Raw genomic sequence first — 13585 nt, 5'->3', positions numbered from 1 at the left:
GAGTAGGAATAATGGCTATAATTTAATCTCTCCTGTTTTCTTACTTAGAGGCTAACAAGAGTATTGGTCCACACCTGTGGAGTAACAGCTAGCGCATCTGGCCGCGAAACCAGGTGGCCCAGGTTCGATTCCTGTCGGGGCAAGTTACCTGGTTGAGGATTTTTCCGAGGTTTTCCCTCAACCCAATATGAGCAAATGCTGGGTAACTTTCGGTGCTGGACCCCGGACTCATTTCACCAGCATTATCACCTTCATCTCATTCAGACGCTAAATAACCAAAGATGTTGATAAAGCGTCGTAAAATAACCTACTAAAATAATAATAATAAAAAAAGAACAAGAGTATCTTATATCAATTTCGTATGTACAAAATTGATTGCGCTGTTGACAGAAGTTTACACTTGGTGTTCTGCCTCATTTACTAATTTTCTGTTCCTTTGTCTGACCTGCTCACTCCCTGGAATGAATACTGAATTATTAACTGAGAACCGCTGTCTAGAGTACTTTCATAATGAAATACTTTACTAACATATTCAACAAGGTATCCAAGAAGTTTGAAACATGTAAGTTTCAAAAGAATAATATCAATGCATGTAGAGTATAACGAAATGTGTAATGTGTAAGCTAATCTGCAAGATAAAAGTGGGTTCAAGTTGAAAAAAATTAGAACCAACACATGTTTCTATCAACTTATTTTATTGCACTTAAATGCTGAATCCATGATTGGAGAGGTTCAAATTAACCTATACAGTAATTACAGTATTTTATCATTAATTCACTTTGTTCATTGTAATATCTAGTTTTATCTTCATGTTTTATTATGCGAAGCTCTGAAAAAACTATCAAGCCCATCTCTGATTTTATTGAAAATAAGTTTGAAACAGATTCATACTCACTGAAGGGCAATACTGGTACATTAGGGAACAAACTTCATTCGAAGGAAAATAAATGAGTTTGAAGTGAATGGAGTTTGTAACACATTGTAGGACCCTTCCAAAGGGTATTAACTATTCAAATTCAGTTACGATTGCAGGTGGACTTAATTGGTTTTGTTTCACTCCTATAATACATTTGTAATAAATTATATATAATACAGAAAATAAATTGAAGGGTTATTTATGTTTCATTGGTACAGTATGCATTAGCAGAGGAAGGGAAAAAAAAAAAAAAAAATGTATGTACATGTAATTTTTATTAGCTAAATGTTACAGGAACTATGTGAAAGCAACTGTACAAAGAAAATATAAATAAGGTATCTAAAACTGGCATTATGAAGTAAAGATGTTCTCAAATATATAATTTCTCTTTCCACAACTATGAAACAACATTTTTTGCCCTATTGCAGAGTTTCGTATAGAGGGAAAGTACAACAGGCAACGGGACAAAATTTCCACTGATATTCGTTCTTAATCTTGAAGAAGAAATAAACAATATATTATCGTATTAAAAACGCTTTTAAAACATTTAGTTAAATAAAACTGCTTCCATAAGTATACATGATGCAACTGTAACTGTAAATCAATTATTCATATTCTACAGAGCATTGTTTAAAATTTATTTTCTTTCATCAGTGGTAGTCTAAAATTGCTACTCGCGTATGTATATAAAAATTTTAAATTATTATTATTTCACTGTCATATTCTTCCACCCATCCAACACTCTGCAGTGACAACATGAAGTGCAAAGTCACCTCAAATCACTTTGTCATGGCTATGGTAACTCTGCTTCCTCCAGCAACCATAAATTCTTCTCAAAAGGAAAAACAAGTATGTCATGTAAAGCACCATTTTGAAGTGTGTGTAGATATGCTAAATACTGAAAAGTTATTTTTCATTCTTTAAATTATTATGGATTACCTACAACTGATCTACAGAGCGATCCAAAAGTCGCGCACATTAAAATTATAGTGTCTATATTGAGTAGTGCAGTTGGAAAGTGCTATCAGCTACCACCAGATAGCATCATGGTTATTAACAGCAACAAATCTAGACGTCATTATGATGTGTATGTATACACTGACGCTTGCAGTAGTCCTTTGTTTATTGCTCGGCAAACATGTCGTTTTCCCAAGAGCAACGAGTTTTCATTGTTCAACATTATTTTTGCAGTCGTTCTTATGCACGTGATGTAGGCGAATTTCGTAGGAATTATCCGGATGTGGCAGTGCCTAATAATTCGAGCATAACGAGATTAATCGCCCGTTTTAAGGAATGTGGATCAGTGCTTCTTGACAATGATAAACGTGATTGTTGTTCCAGCAGGACAGTGCCACATGTTACACATCTAATTAAAACCATGCAGTTTTTGCGCGAGTTTTTTGGAGAGCATATAATTTCCCAAGGATTATGGCCCCCACGTTCCCCCGATTTGACGTCTCCAGATTTTTTTCCTGTGGGGTTATCTTAAAGGAAGGGTATACAAAAACAGGCCGCACACTCTGGAGGAACTAATAAGGAATATAACAACGGAGATTAACAACATCAGTGTACGCATGCTCAAAAAAGTGGCTGCAAACATGGTAAAAAGAATTCGTACATGCATTACTGAACGGGGCTATATGCATTATTAAGATGTTCGCGACTTTTGGATCACTCTGTATTATATACAGAAATTAGCTACAAGAACTTGAATTAAGATTTCTTTGGATTTTTATAATACATGGCGGAAAACATTATTGAACTACTTAGAAAAACAGATACAGAAAAGTTGACCAGAAGTGTCACGTCTGCAGAATCCATGTAGATGGTGAAAACTCTAGCTGTAACAGTGAAAATGACACCAATTTAATCAGTGCTCCCATTATTCAATGTATGAACTATTACTATTAATGCCAGAGTTATTTACTTGCGTTTATCTCACTACACGGAGTAATTTTATATTTTAGACTACAAACAAGAGACAGAAAATAAGATGTTTATATTCAAGCTACTGCACTAAACTGTGGATGTGCATTAAGAAAAATCATAATCATTGCAACGTCTGCAAACTAATGCACAACATTCCAGAGAAGTCAAAGCAATATAGCAGCAGCAGCAGCAGTTTTATTTTGCCTGGCAGAGTTAAGGACGTAAGTGACAATGAACATAGACATGCAGATAAGTGTTTGGGCCTCTGGAGACAGCTGACAACAAGTAATTCACCCAGCATGAAATACTAAACGTATTTAAGAGCTTCAACCCACAGAAAAACTCTGGTGAAGATGGAATAAGTAACGAGATATTACTGAGTCTTCATGCTGTTTCCCTAATCTGTTATCGGAAGTGTACAATAATTCCTTAAAGAAAGGGAATTTTCCAGTGCAATGGAAAAGATCACAAATCATTCCTATAATAATGCCAGGAAAAGAACAGAGGCTACAGGCTACAGAATACAGGCTAATAAGCTTGATAAACGTTGGTGGAAAGCTACTTGAGAAGTTTCTGATAGATGTCATCATGCTTTCACCAATCATTTAATGAATCATAACCAGTTGGAATTCATGCCTCAAAAGAGAACTGTCGATGCGGCTATGGCAGCAAAACAGTTCACTGAGCAAACATCAAGAGAATGGTACTGCAATCGCAGCAAGCTTAGCTGCCAAAGGAGCTTATGATGTGGCTTAAAGCCAAGCTTCCTTCTTAATCTACAAGAACTCAAATGTCATGCAAATTTATTATATAGACTGACCCTCAGTTATTTCAGTAATAGATAAGCAACTCTTCAAACAAGTTCATGTTAAATTACAAAAGATGTGAACAAAGGATGTCCTCAAGGATCTTAGGCTTTTGAAACATTTTGTACAACTCAGTACTCAACTTAGGATACTATAATCACTCACAAGCATGTATGATACGAAGTGACTTTATTCGGTATTTGCTGGTGTCTTTGATAGCAGTTGGGTAAATTCGCTCCATGTAAGATTTGTGAATAAATCTGCTACTTCGAAATTATAGTGATTAAAGTTCACAGGTCTCAACTTTACTCACTATTCACTAACCAATTTATTTGCTCGTTAATACAAGTCCCTCTGTGTCACTTATAACAGCAAATAAAGTAGCTAGCACATGATACCAAATTGGCAGGAAATGATCACTGCGGGTTTTCTGCTGCTTCTGGCAAGTGAGCGAAATAAAAGTGCTAACAGAAACAAAAAAAAAAAAAAAAGGGTAAGAAAATGTATGGATTATGAGGAGGGATAAATATGGTGCATCTGCACACCTTTTTAAAGAATAGTCTTGCAAAGATCCTTCCTCCTACAGAAATATTTTGAGAATGACAAACAAAATTGAAAACTGTTGAAGATAAAATGAGAAGACAGAACACCATTATGAGAATGCCCATCACACTGTGGACAAAAACCTGAATTAACATTGCGTTTCTTGGCAACAGGTGACAGCTTAATATCTTTCGAATACCTATTTGCTTTCCATACTACAATCCTTAAACAGCATTCGAAAATTTCTCCCGCTGTCACCCCCCCCCCCCAAAAAAATAGGGAAACACTAGTAATGCCCCACTCTGATTACTGTGATTTTCTTCTGACTGACCTCAATATCAACCAGTCGCAAAGATTACGTGTTCATAATTCTTGTGTTCGCTTTGCCTGCAATATCCATTGTGCTGACCATATTACCCAATCCTTCCAAACTCTAAACTGGCTATAGCTTAATAAATGTACAAATTTTCATTCCCTTGTTCTCCTTTCTACGTCCTTCACACTTATACATCTACCTTGCCTTCCGCTTCAGTTACCTATCATCATATCACACTACATACGCACACAAAACAGCCGTATACTAGCCATACCAACACGTAAGACATCATCGTTCACTATATTGCTATCGCGCTTGTGGAATACCCTGCCCAGTGACATCAGAGACTGTCGGAATTTAATAGTATTCAAGAACAAACTTATTGAGCATCTTCTTACTGCATAGAGTGCAATATACGCTCTTGTACATATTGTACTGATATTTGTACAATTCTTATTTTTAGATATTTCGTCATTTTCTTTAATCACTAATATATTAGGTAGTCAGTATCTGCATTAGTATTTTTGTACCCATTGTGATCTTAACTTTTAGCATGTGTATGTGTGTGTTTTTTTTTATCTGTATTTGTAATCTTATTTCTATTTCTTATTTACTACTTCTCTCTACATTTGCTTACAGACAGACAGACAAATAGATTGATAATTTAATGTCATTCAGCAAATATACAGCCCATAGACAACGTCAAAATACAAATATATAACACTTCTGGATTTAACGTTCCTAATTTTATTATGTCAGGTGAAGAATACAATGCATGCAGTTCTGTGTTGCGTAACTTTCTCCATTCTCCTGTAACTTCATCCCTCTTAGCCCCAAATATTTTCCTAAGAACCTTACTCTCAAATACCCTTAATTTCTGTTCCTCTCTCAAAGTGAGAGTCCAAGTTTCACAACCATACAGAACAACCGGTAATATAGCTGTTTTATAAATCCTTTCAGATTTTTTGACAGCAGACTAGATGACAAAAGCTTCTCAACCGAATAATAACAGGCATCTCGCATATTTATTCTGCGTTTAATTTCCTCCTGAGTGTCATTTATATTTGTTACTGTTGCTCCAAGATATCTGAATTTTTCCACCTCTTCGAAAAATAAATCTCCAATTTTTATAGTTTCATTTCATACAATATTCTGGTCACGAGCCATAATCATATACTTTGTCTTTTCGGGATTTACTTCCAAACCTATCGCTTTACTTGCTTCAAGCAGATTTTTCGTGTTTTCCCTAATCGTTTGTGGATTTTCTCTTAACATATTCACGTCATCCGCATAGACAAGAAGCTGATGTAACCCATTCAATTCCAAACCCTCTCTGTTATCCTGGACTTTCCTAATGGCATATTCTAGAGCGAAGTTAAAAAGTAAAGGTGATAGTGCATCTCCTTGCTTTAGCCCGCAGTGAACTGGAAAAACATAAGAAACTGGTCTATATGGACTCTGCTGTAAGTTTCATTAAGACACATTTTAATTACTCGAACTAGTTTCTTGGAAATACCAAATTCAATAAGAATATTACATAAAACTTCTCTCTTAACCGAATCATATGCCTCTTTGAAGTCTATGAATAACTGATGTACTGTACCCTTATACTTCCATTTTTTCTCCAATATCTATCAAATACAAAAAAATCTATTACGCCTAAAATCACACTGATGATCCGTAATAATTTCATCTACATCTGGAGTTCTACATCTGGAGTTAATCTTCTCAAAAGGATATTCGACAAAATTTTGTAGGAAGTCAACAACAGTAATATTCCTCGAAAGTTACTACAGTTAGTCTTGTCCCCCTTCTTAAAAATAGGTACCATTATGGACTCCTTCCATTGTTCTGGTACAATTTCCTTTTCCCAAATAGCAAGTACAAGCTTATAAATTTTGTTAGATAATGCGCTTCCACCCTCCTGTATTAATTCTGTTGGAATTTGATCAATACCTGGAGACTTGTACTTTTTCAGATTTTGTATCGCAATTTTGACTTCAGAAAGCGTCGGTTCGGATATAAATGGCTCAGTAGTTTGTATCTGAATTTCGTTCTCATCATTTCTATTTGGCCTATGTATATTTAGTAGTTGTCCAAAATAGTTTTTCCATCTGTTCAGGATTGAATGAGAATCTGCAAGCAAGTCACCATTCTCATCCTTGAACACATGTACCCTTGCCTGATATCAGTTTTTAAATTCCTTTATACCTTTATAAAAATCTCGAATGTTTTTATTCTTACTATTTGTTTCTACCCCATTCAGCTTTTCCTTCAAGTAATCTCTCTTTTTATTCCTAAGTGTATGACTTGCTTCCCATCTTTCATTGAAATAATTATCTCTATTCTCCTCAATTGGATCCTGTAAGAATTTCAATATTGCCTGTTTCCTTCTATCTACTACAATGGAACAATCTTCATCAAACCATGGTTTCTTTTCCTTAGTTTCATAATAACCTATACTCTGCTCAGCTGCAATTTTGATATTATCTCGGATATTCTGCCACATGTTATTAACATCTAACTCTTCCTCAACTTCGTCGGAAGTTGCTAAAGTGGCAAACCTATTTGAAATTTTGACCTGATAACATTGCTTAGTTTTCTCGTCCTTTAATTTCAGAATATTGAATCTACTAATATTAGTTTGTTGCTCTATTTGCTTGGCTACTAATAGTCTTTCTCTTAATTCTCCAATTACCAAATAATGGTCAGAATTACAGTCTGCCCCCCTGAAAGTTCGAATGTCTACTATACTAGTATGTCTTCGTTTATCTATCAAGATGTGATCTATTTGGTTGTGTGTCATTCCATCTGGAGAAGTCCAAGTATTTTTTTTTAATTTTATTTGGTTATTTAACGACGCTGTATCAACTACGAGGTTATTTAGCGTCGATGAGATTGGTGATAGCGAGATGATATTTGGCGAGATGAGACTGAGGATTCGCTATAGATTACCTTGCATTCACATTACGGTTGGGGAAAAAACCCAACCAGGTAATCAGCCCAAGCGGGGATCGAACCCGCGCCCGAACGCAACTTCAGACCGGCAGGCAAGCGCCTTAACCGACTGAGCCACGCCGGTGGCTGAAGTCCAAGTATATTTATGTGTATCGTTATGGGGGAATGTTCTACTTTTGACAATTAAATTTTTTGATGTGGCAAAGTTGACTAACCTAACTCCATTGTCATTACTACTTACGTGTAGGCTCTCTTTTCCAATTGTTGGTTTAAAAATATCCTCCCGTCCTACTTTAGCGTTGAAATCCCCCAATAAAATTTTCATGTGATATCTAGATAACTGATCAAAAGTGTGTTCCAATTCCTCATACAAGCTATCCTTTATATGGTCGTCTTTCTCTTCTGCAGGGGCGTGAGCATTTATAACTATGATATTGCACCATCTACACTTAAGTACTAAATACGATAACCTGTCACTGATAAATTCGACCTTTTTTACTATCTATTTTATTCTTTTATGAACAAAGAATCCTGTTCCTAATTGGTGATTATTGTTTCCTTCCCCATAATACAACAAGTAATCTTCTATTTGTGATATGCCATTCCCATCTAACCTAACCTCTTGTACTCCCACGAGGTCTATTCTATATCTAGTTAGTTCTTTTGCTACTAATGTTACCCCACCTGTTCTATAAAGACTAGTTAAGTTCCAAGTACCAAATCTCAAAACCTTATTCCTTTGCTGTGGTCGTGCCAGAGTCAGTCCCATTCTGAGGCTTATTGTTTGGTTTTGTAACAAGCTGTTTTTTACGGTGATGGGTTGTTAGCCCTTCGTCCAACCCCCAAGCTGGAGGACCACCCCTTATCGGCTGTCCACGACTGCTTATTCAATATATTCGCAGCAACCCTCCATATCTGGAGGCCGTCTCCTCTATCCGCAACCTGAGGACGTGCCATGCCGTGGTGATAGGGACCCACAATACATGGAATAATTCTTATTAGCAATCAAAAATATGTTCATTTCAGATTTTAAAAAGAAATTACACTAACTACATATCTCGTAAACTATCCAGAATAACAGTTCATATCAAGTAACTTATATTGTATGAAGAAGAGCGGGAATGTTTGTCCATCATCTTCCCAAGACATTCTACACAGGCATTTGTCATGCAGTGCTAACACAAGAACAAACTTTTTTTAAATGGCAAATGCTGCCGCACCATTACAATACAACACAATATGCAGTATATAACAACATAATGACGATATTTTTCCGCATGTATAACTGTGAGTATATTAATCTAAAAAAGTATTTGATACGTTTTACTTAAAAATTACATAGCCATTACATAATAAAGAAAAATCTTTTCACCTATCAAAATAAAGATAATCTCTTGATCTTCCATTAGACCATGATCATAAAATTTGAATAAATGGAACTCGTTATATGATTAATTAAAGGGAGCAGAATGTGTTAATTACCGAAAATATTTGCAATTAATATCTAGAAAAATATATAATATATTTATTTCGAGGTAAACACAGAAAAGAAATCTAATTATTTATTACTTATAATGTCACCAGACATCCTGTTTTCAATGGAACATTCACGTTTTAGACCTTCTGCCCTGGTATCCCGATAGTTTTTGTTAGGACGCCTATTTGTCTCATTCTGTTAGAAAATACAAAAAGAAATCTTGCTGTGCAATCTCCCAAAATAGAATGATGTTGAAATGTGTATAGATATTGTTACAAACGATCCTAGTGATTCGAACATTGATGGCAAAGCCATTTTCAGTCAATTTGTTTACGTGAAAAGTTTTTTTTTTTTTTTTGCCAGAATAAACAATATATGAAGATCAGAGAAAATACTGAATTGAAGGCATTGTTAAAAACCAAAGTTAATTTCAAATACAGTTTCCTTGATTTCTTCGAATTTTTAAAGAATAATTAGAAATTTCTTACAGTAATTCAATCACCAGAAAAATGTGCGAAACACGAGTGTTATGATAATGAGTAGGCTGTAATTTTGTGTTTTGTTTTATGAATGATATAATTTTGTTCTGTGTTTATAATTTTGTTATATATATGATAAATCTTAACAGTTTTAATGTCTACTTTGTGTTTACATTGTTTTAAAATTAGAGAATTAAACATATATATTTGTGGTACTGATTAGGAGAAGTTTTCTGGGAAGATGTAGTATGTTCTTTGTAAGTGTTTCAAAAAAAAAATCAGATGTGTCGAGGTGAAGTTTTGTCCGAATTTGTTTGATTTGATGTGGAATGGCTCAATGTTAAAATTATTATATGTTATGTTCATCCTTCACTAGATGAAATGACTTGTAGGTACTGGATATAAACACAATCTGTCCATTGATTTAGGAAAAATAAGCTATGCATAAATGAACAAACATCACGACCAGAACCACTTTTTCGTTATCAGATATGCAAAAAATGTATAATTAATGTGATAATTTTGAAATTGAATTTTTTTTGCAGCACCACAATATTTTCTTTATTCTCTGTATAACAGGGGCGAATGCTAGTCACGAAAGTTAGGCTTGCTCTTTTATTCATAGGGGAAGATGGGAGGATATAATAATTCATAATTAATAAAAATAATTAGACTCACATAAATAATTTATTTTATAATTATGAAATCATTATGAGTCATGGAGTCCAAGGTTGCGGGTTCGATCCCGGGCCAGGTCGATGGCATTTAAGTGTGCTTAAATGCGACAGGCTCATGTCAGTAGATTTACTGGCATCTGCGGGACAAAATTCCGGCACATACGGCGACGCTGATATAACCCCTGCAGTTGCGAGCGTCGTTAAATAAAACATAACATTTAACACATTTATGAGTCATGGATCATATTCGCTTATCAGATGTAGAAGTTCAGTTTATTTAGTTTTTTCGACCCTGCCAACCAATGCACATTGTTGTATTGAGCTGCACTGAACGAGCACATATATTCTCTATAATGTCTGTCTTCTCTTGAATAGTCCTTCGGGAAAATGGATTTAATAATAAGGTTTCAATGACACACAATTCCGAACTCACTGCAATACTTCAAATTAATATTTAAGAATTAATAATACATGCAGCAGCTAACATATGCATTCCGCTCATACAATTACATTGCACTCGCAAATCATAGCACATTCCCGCTGCCAATACTGCTCTGTGTAATGTTAAATAGTCGTTGGTGTAGCTCTCGGACCAGAGCTTCAAACACATAAAAGACGCATGTGCGTCTAGGACGGACCAAGGAGGAAGGCACTTGTGCGCACATCATATTCTCGTTATTTCTACGTCTTTCCTGTAGCTCCAAGAAACGAGCAAGCGTTGCGATACTTGCGGTGTGCAACCTGCGGATGGTATTACGCCTAAACAGTATTCCAAAAATCAAAATAAATTTTAATGTACGTAACGCCATTTTGAGAAATACACATTCTACGAAAATATTGGGCTTGCGCAACAAGCCTAGCATGCCCTGAGAAATCGCCCCTGCTGTATAACGAGAAAGTAAAATCAAAACAGTATAAGAATAAACAGATACATTGCTACAGATAAAATTACCAATGTCAGTTGATACATACTGAGAAGACAAAATTCTTTCAGTAGCTTAATATGAAGGAATGTGTAGCACTTAATTATACTCTTTTTAAGTATCTCAATAAACTTACTGAAATTGGTAAAGGCTGACAGAAACCAGGTAAGTATGCTGACAGACTCCGCATTTTTTGTTCTCAAAATCTCTATCAGCTGCACAACTTTACTTGATGCTGATACTGGTGTACACATTGGCTAGAACAAAATACATCATACAAAACATACAACAATATGTTTATGTGATCTGAAAAAAAAAAAAAAAAAAAAAAAACAAACTATATAAAATTTTCATAAACAGAAATGCTTTTCATGAACACAATGTGTTTTCTCAACACATATCACCATCTTTACAAGATACTGGATCAAAAATATTTAACAACAGCAACAATACCGATACATGGGGTGGCCTCTGCATTCTTATTTTTATGGTTTTTCCAAGAGAGTAAGGCTGGTATTACACTATCAAAGTTCACGACAAGCATATGATAAAATATTTGACTAAAGGGAAGGCCACTTAAATGCTGGCGAGAGACTGTAATAGGCCATTGGCCTAATACGTGAGAGGCTGCAAAAATACCTCGCCTCTGGAATTCGTTACCTAATGATGTCAGGGACTGCCGGACTTTATCATAATCCAAAATTAAATTGGAAAATGTTGTCTTATTTAATGCTTTTTAGGTATTGCTAGAAGTGTTGATTTGTGTGTTTTTTTACTCTATATTAAAATTGCAAGTTTCTTGTTTAGGCCTATGTTAGTTAATTAGTTAGGATACAATTGAATCGGTCAGAGCTAAAAGGCATTATGTCAGTTCTTACAACTTTCCAGGAGAAGGAAAAAATGTTATATTTTCGAAAGATTTTTTTGTACACATTTTTCACTCATTCAGTATTGTAGAGTACCGACAGACACAACGTTTACAATAATGGATAACTATTTAGAGTTGCTTAATCATTTACAAATAATTATTATATAAAACTGACATAATGCCTTTTAGCACGGAAATTGATTTCCAATAATGGAATCAGTTTGAAATTTTATATAACTCTATTTTTATTCACCGAAATATGGTTATTAAATATGAAACAGTGTTGGGAAGTAGTCTGCTGTGTTTATCCAGTACCGGTACTAATACAAAACAACATAATTCAATTCTTGAACTATAGGTACTCAAAATTAATAACAAATACCCACTAGATAATAACAGGTTTACTTGTATGAAAAGTTGTCAACATAGGTTATTAAAAAAATTAGCAAAAATAAAAGCTTTTCAAATACATTACATGTTATATTCTCTATCCATTACTGATCTGCTATAATCTCCTCCCCTGGCGGCAGTATCTCCTGCAGCCTACTTCAGAATTTTTTCTTGCCTTAGGTTTCACACATTTAACTAATATTTAAATATCCTGTATCTTTTTAGAATTGGTTCGTACTTTTCCATCATAATATTCTTTATCTTGAAACTTTGTACAAAGAATGTTTAACTCTGACTTTCTCAGAGAGAGTGTGTGTTTCATTGAAGAAACTGTAAAATCTGAAACATACAGGTGTTAAAAAAGTGTCCATTATTTTAGGAGGTGATAATGTGCATCAAAACAAGAAAATAATGTCTAATAGATATGAGTCCTACAACACATATTTTCTGAGCTCTGTGCACTTGTTCATAGGAGATGCTCAACGTGACGTCCATTTATGGCAATGCATTTCTCTGTCCTACAATACAGCAGGCTACCAGATAATCATATCGTAGTTGACACCCCTGGCATGAAATACTGATACATCGCAAGGAATACTGAAAACAAAAGTCTGGTTGCGGATTTGAGCAGAGTTCTGCAGAGATGGTGTTGTGAATTTTCATAATCAGCATGTGTGGGCTGATGAAGAGTCCCATGCAGTTGAAGAAACAAGGCATCAGCACCGACTCTCAATCAACGTATGGGCAGGTGTTCTTGGTGACAGATTAATAGGGCCATACGTGCTACCACAGAGATTAACTGGGAATGGTTATTAGGACTTTCTTATTAACGTATTGAACCAAATTACAAAGAGTGAGTGATTCCTTACGTCGAAGGGCAGAGAAATGCATTGCCATGAATGGACATCACACTGAGCACCTCTTATGAACAAGTGTTCAGATCTCAGAAAGTATGTGTTGTGGGACCCATGTTCATTAGACATTATTTTCTTGTTTTGATGCATACTAGCACCTCCTAAAATATTGTATACTTCTTTTAACACATGTATAAACTGTTTAAAATATGCAGGAGAGAATACTTGCTTTTGTTTCTTTCAAGTAATTTAGTTTCATTAGAGATAGCGGATTTTTTTAATAGTTTAGGCCACCAGGTATCGAAATTTAATATTTCACCTTGGTCCAAAACATGAATTTCAACTTACGTCTTGCTATTTGCAGCAAGTTCTACATATTCTTGGGATTTGTGCGCTCTGTCAAACCTGTCACATGACAGATAAGAATGCCTGTGTTCAGGAAATCTATG

The 13585-nt window shown here is 35.0% G+C and overlaps 1 protein-coding gene across 1 annotated transcript in view; it reads right to left on the bottom strand.

Annotated features, from left to right (window-relative positions):
* Positions 1–674: 674 nt before the first annotated feature.
* LOC138710447 (solute carrier family 66 member 3) overlaps positions 675–13585 on the bottom strand; it is a 54236-nt gene continuing 41325 nt past the window's right edge. The window contains exons 3-4 of the mRNA XM_069841345.1: positions 11161–11281; positions 675–2757 (exon numbers count right to left, since the gene is read on the bottom strand). Coding sequence (XP_069697446.1) covers positions 2630–2757; positions 11161–11281 — 249 coding nt within the window. The 3' untranslated portion in view covers positions 675–2629. The remainder of the gene's footprint in view (positions 2758–11160; positions 11282–13585) is intronic.

Source organism: Periplaneta americana, chromosome 12, assembly GCF_040183065.1.
Source record: "Periplaneta americana isolate PAMFEO1 chromosome 12, P.americana_PAMFEO1_priV1, whole genome shotgun sequence".
Lineage (NCBI taxonomy): Eukaryota > Metazoa > Arthropoda > Insecta > Blattodea > Blattidae > Periplaneta > Periplaneta americana.
Note: the sequence above shows the minus strand (reverse complement) of the source record. Positions and strands in the feature narration are given on the sequence as shown.